Source organism: Mirounga leonina, unplaced genomic scaffold, assembly GCF_011800145.1.
Source record: "Mirounga leonina isolate KUSES-001 unplaced genomic scaffold, KU_Mleo_1.0 Mir_199, whole genome shotgun sequence".
Lineage (NCBI taxonomy): Eukaryota > Metazoa > Chordata > Mammalia > Carnivora > Phocidae > Mirounga > Mirounga leonina.
This window is the reverse complement of record NW_023270498.1, coordinates 2152355-2157434: the sequence shown is the minus strand read 5'-3', so window position 1 is coordinate 2157434 and position 5080 is coordinate 2152355. Positions and strand designations below refer to the sequence as shown.

Genomic DNA, 5080 nt, shown 5'->3' with positions numbered 1-5080 from the left:
GGGGGAGGGGAGGGAGGAGGGGGAGGGCGGAGGGGAGGGAGGGAGGGGGGAGGGGAGGGAGGAGGGGGAGGGCGGAGGGGAGGGAGGGAGGGGGGAGGGGAGGGAGGAGGGGGAGGGCGGAGGGGAGGGAGGGAGGGAGGGGGAGAAGGGGAGTAGGAGAGGGGGAGGGGAGGGGGAGGGCGGAGGGGTGGAGGGAGGAGGGGGAGGGGAGGGGCAGGAGGAGAGGGGGCGGGGAGGAGGAGGGAGGGAGGAACAAGGGAAGGGGGAGAGGGAGGAGAGGGGAGCAGGGCCCCAGAGGGTGTGCATGAGACAGAGCCGGGCCACTAGGGATGACCTGATCAACGCTCCGAAAACCTCCTCTCCAAGCTTGTTATTTTAAGGCGCTTGGCGGCCTGCACACCAGTCTTGGGCTCCTAGGCCCAGGGCCCAGAGTCACGGGTCTTTCTCCCTGCAGCTGGTGGGCATCCTGACGCTGGCCGCCTGCTGCCACCTGTGCGCGGTCTTGCCAGGCACCTTCGCAGACTTCTCCCGAGGCCCGCTGTTCCGTCTTCCGGGAAGAAGCCGAACAGACACATCCCACCGTCTTTCCGGGTCTGACCTGTGGGCCCTGGTTTGGTGCTGCGGGGCCCTTTCCACAGTAGTGAGCACTGCGTGGTGGGGAATGGTACGTGCACACATCCCAGAAAGTCAGGGTGTGCTGGGGATTCACCTGCTGTCGGGGCAAAATTCTCCGTGGTCCGCGTGCACCTTTCCGCATGGACTGAGGCCACCTGCCCTGCATTGGGCAGGGCTGGACATTGCTGCAACCTGAACAGGTCCAGCAAGAGGAGCATCCCAGAGTAACACCTCCTCCAGGGAGCCCCCGGCTCTCCAAGTGCTGAGCCACACCCCGTCTCTTTCCCAACCTCCTCTCATGGTCACTGCTAACTCTTGCCTTGTTATTTTAAACTTCTCATCCTATAAAGGTTTCACTCCATCAGCCAGCCTTCACTGGATAGGTTCTCTGGCTTCGGGGCTGAGTTAGGAGTGGGGCTCCCTGTTTACCACATTCCTACTGATCTACCACTTGCAAACATAGTCATTTTACACACACACACATCCCAATGTAAACTCAGACCTTGACAATACTCAGACCTGAGCACTTTGTTTTTTTCAGTGTTCCTAGCTCCCTGCTCACTGCTCATTCATCCATCTAGTCTTCCATCTTCCCACCCATCCATCCATCTACCCATCCACTCACCCATCCCTCCACCTAACCATCTATCCATCTATCCATCCATCCATCCGTCCATCCATCCATCCACCAACCCATCCATCCACCTATCCATCCATCCATCCATCCACATATCCATCCATCCACCCACCCATCCATCCACCTAGCCACCTATACATCCACCTATCCACCTATCCATTCACTCATCCATCCACTCATCCATCCATCCATTCACCCACCCATCCATCCATCTGCCTAGCCACCTATACATCCACCTATCCACCTATCCATTCACTCATCCATCCACTCATCCATCCACCCACACATCCATCCACCCACACATCCATCCACATATCCACCTATCCATCCACATATCCATCCATCCATCCATCCATCCATCCATCCATCCATCCATCCATCCATCCATTCACCCACCCACCCACCCATCCATCCTTCCATCCACATATCCATCCATCCACCCATCCATCCACCCATCCATCCACCTATGCATCCATCCATGCATCCATCCATGCATCCATCCACCCATCCACCTATCTATCCATCTACCTATCCATCCAACCATCCACTTATCCATCCATCCATCCATTCACCTATCTACCCCTCTATCCACTCATCCATCCATCCATCCATCCATCCATCCATCCATCCATCCAAACATCCATCCACTCATTTGTTCATTCATGCACTCATTCAGCAATTACTTAAAGAATACCTATTGTATTCAAGCAATGGTGAAACAAACATAAGAGAACATGGTCCATAGTCCATAGAGGAAGACATGTGTATAAACAAAAAGTTATAGCAATTTTTGTATTTTTGATACATTTCTTTTATTGGATATGTGGTTTGCAAATATTTTTCCCATTCCGTGGCTTGTCCTTGTCATTCCTCTAACAGTTTCTTTAGCAGAGGTTGTTAATATTTATAAAGGGCAATTTATCAATTTCTTCTTTTATAGATTCTACTGGTGTCCTATCTGAAAACGAATGGCAACCCCACGGTCACATACATTTTCTCCTATGTTTCCTCTAGAAGTTTTATGGTTTTATGTTTTAGATTTAGGTCAGTAGTCCATTTTGATTTAATGTTAGTGTAAGGGACAAGTTTCAGCTCAGAGTGAATGTTCTTTCCTGTTTGGGATATCCAGTTGTTCCAGCACCATCTTTAAAAGGCACGTTGAGGGGCACCTGGGTGGTGCAGTTGGTTGAGCATCCAGTTCTTGAGTTCGACTCAGGTTGTGATCTCAGGATCCTGAGACTGAGCCTCGTGTTGGGCTCAGAGCTTAGCACAGAGTCTACTTGAGATTCTCTCTCTACCTCTCTCTTCCCCTTTGGCTCATGCTCAATCTCTCTCTCTCTCAAATAAATAAGTCTTTTTTTTTTTAAAAAAAAAAGCACGTTTTATTGTCAGCGTATCTTTGTCACAAATCAGTTCGTGGTTTCTGTGAGTCTGTTTCTGGGTCATCTGTTCTGTTCCACTGATCTATTCTGTCGCCAATCCCACACTGTCGTGATTACTAGAACTCTATAGTAAGTCTTCACATAGCGCAGGTGACTCTTCCAGATTCATTCTTTTGCAGTTTGGGCTGCTCTAGTTCTTTTGCTTTTCCATATGAATTACAGAATCAGCTTGTCAGCATCTATGAAACAGCATGCTGGGATTTTGCTCAAGATTGCTGTGGATGTGTAAATCAAATTTGGAGAGAACTGACATCTTCATAATAGGAAGTTTATCAACCCAAGAATCCTGTCTGTGTCTCCATTCATTTAGATCTTTCATGTCTGTCTTCAGTGTTCTGTAGTTTTTAGCAAATTGCATGCAATTTTATTTTATTTATTTTATTTTATTTTACTTTAGAAGTATTTATTTATTTGAGGCATCTCCTCAAAGGGAACAGCACCTGGGGTGGGGAGGCAGGCATCCCAAGAGTGAAGATGGTGGCGAGGCCCATGCTGGATTTGGGAACGATGCTTGGAGCCAGGCATGGTGGGCCCTGAATGTCACACTAAGATGATGAGGTGCTTGGGCTTTATCATCAGGAACAGGAAGGCAGTGGTACCCGGGGGTCCCTGAGAGCAGGAGTCGGGACGCATTACCGCAGGCTCCTGGGGCTCATGTGGCTGGTAGAGCAGGGAAGCCTCAGACCCGCATATGCTGTCTGAATGGACAGTGTCCTGTCCTCAGGCATCTAGGCATCCCTGCAGGGTTCTGACACGTGGCCAGGGGTTCAGGGGATTTAGGGCTGATCCAGGAAACAGATAAGACCACGAGAGACATTAACACACACAAGGTGTATGTGGCCACGTCCTGACAGGGGTCACAGCCCGAGACTGTCCAGAGGCTGTGTCTCAGGGCCACCATCGAGAACCGGGGAAGGGCAGGGGGACGTGGGGAGGGGTGGGAGAGGGGTCTTCTGTGTGTAGACGTCGCCCAACAGCAAGTGGGAAGTCTGAGTCAGAGATCCCAAGGGTAGCAGCATGCTGAAGTCCGGAAACTGGTAACAGCTGTCTGTGATATTCACAGGGTATGCAAAGCAGGCTCTGAAATGGCTCAAACTTTGCTTGTTTGGACTATTTTTACAACAGTTGAATGCGTACAACTTTGAGTTTGGTGCCTACAGGCTTTCTGAGCAAGCAGGTCTCAGCCTGCAGTAAAGAAGGAAACAAGCTGGGGCCGCTCTGCAGAGAGCATGTGAGCTCATCTTCCTGTCTCCTGGGCACAGACTCAGGCTCATGCGGTGGGGGCCCCCCCAGAGCCTGACGGGGCTGCAGAGCACCCCGAAACCAAGTTTGCATGTGGAAATGCACACCGTGTTGACAATCTTCGTCCTCAACTGTTAGAGACTGAAAACAGCCTTTATGTATATATCCGTTTATATATCCATCTTGATTATTGAATTCACCTTGTTGCAATTTAGTTCCACGCACCCGATTTTTTTTGCTCAGCAGTTGCTGTCTTACTAAAAGGTCATAAAATAGCATCATCAGATAGAATCCCCATTTTATAGTCTATCACATTAACGAAGCCATGTTTTGGTTGATAACATGAAATCTGTCTTTTCTTTCTTCTCCCCAGCTGAGAGGTTCCCTCGCGACTCTTGCTCGAAAAAGGAAATCTTTTCAAAGCCAGTCCCTCGTGAGCCTGGCCGATATGACTGCCTGCGTGCGGGGGGCGGCCCGGGCCTGGCTGGGGCTGGAGAGGCCGCAGCGGGAGGAGGTGGAGATGGCTGGGAGGCGGGTAAGCTGTGGGTGTTGGATTAGCGAGCACGATGTCTCGCCCGGAGGATGCTGTCCTTGTAACCTCACTTCGGTTATTCAAGCACGATGGGTTTCTGTGCCCCCGTCACTGCAGAGCTGTGGCATTTCCAGCACTTAGCAGATTACCAGGCAGGTTCTCTTCCCTTAACTCATGGTATCCTTGGATGACCCTGTGAGGTTAGAAAGCCTGAGTTTATGATTCCTCCCCCACCGCAACACACACACCCACCCCACCATGTCCCATGTGTTTGCTTTTGGTTTCTGCCCACCAGTGCCAGACTTCTCCCCAAACATGGGGACGTAGGTCAGCCTAGTCCCCCTGACATGACTGCAAGCAAACAAAGCAGGCATTTGCACACTGAATGCCCAGCTCTCCTTCACGACGGATACTTACATATCTCTGAGTACAGTTGCAAAGCCAATCATGTGCAATTGTGATCTTGGGCATTTTTATAGGGCTTCACTCTTTATTACGTATTTTACCATCCCTTACTGCCTTTAAACCCACGTGATAGTCCTCATATAGGGATTCTGAACCCTAACGCTTGCCTGCATATGACCCGGGACATCAGGGATGAGTATGCACACA

The 5080-nt window shown here is 50.6% G+C and overlaps 1 protein-coding gene across 1 annotated transcript in view; it reads left to right on the top strand.

Moving 5' to 3' along the window:
* LOC118024516 (polycystic kidney disease protein 1-like 1) overlaps positions 1 to 5080 on the top strand; it is a 39662-nt gene that overhangs the window by 17266 nt on the left and 17316 nt on the right. Inside the window, exons 11-12 of the mRNA XM_035026462.1 lie at positions 455 to 664; positions 4310 to 4471. Coding sequence (XP_034882353.1) covers positions 455 to 664; positions 4310 to 4471 — 372 coding nt within the window. The remainder of the gene's footprint in view (positions 1 to 454; positions 665 to 4309; positions 4472 to 5080) is intronic.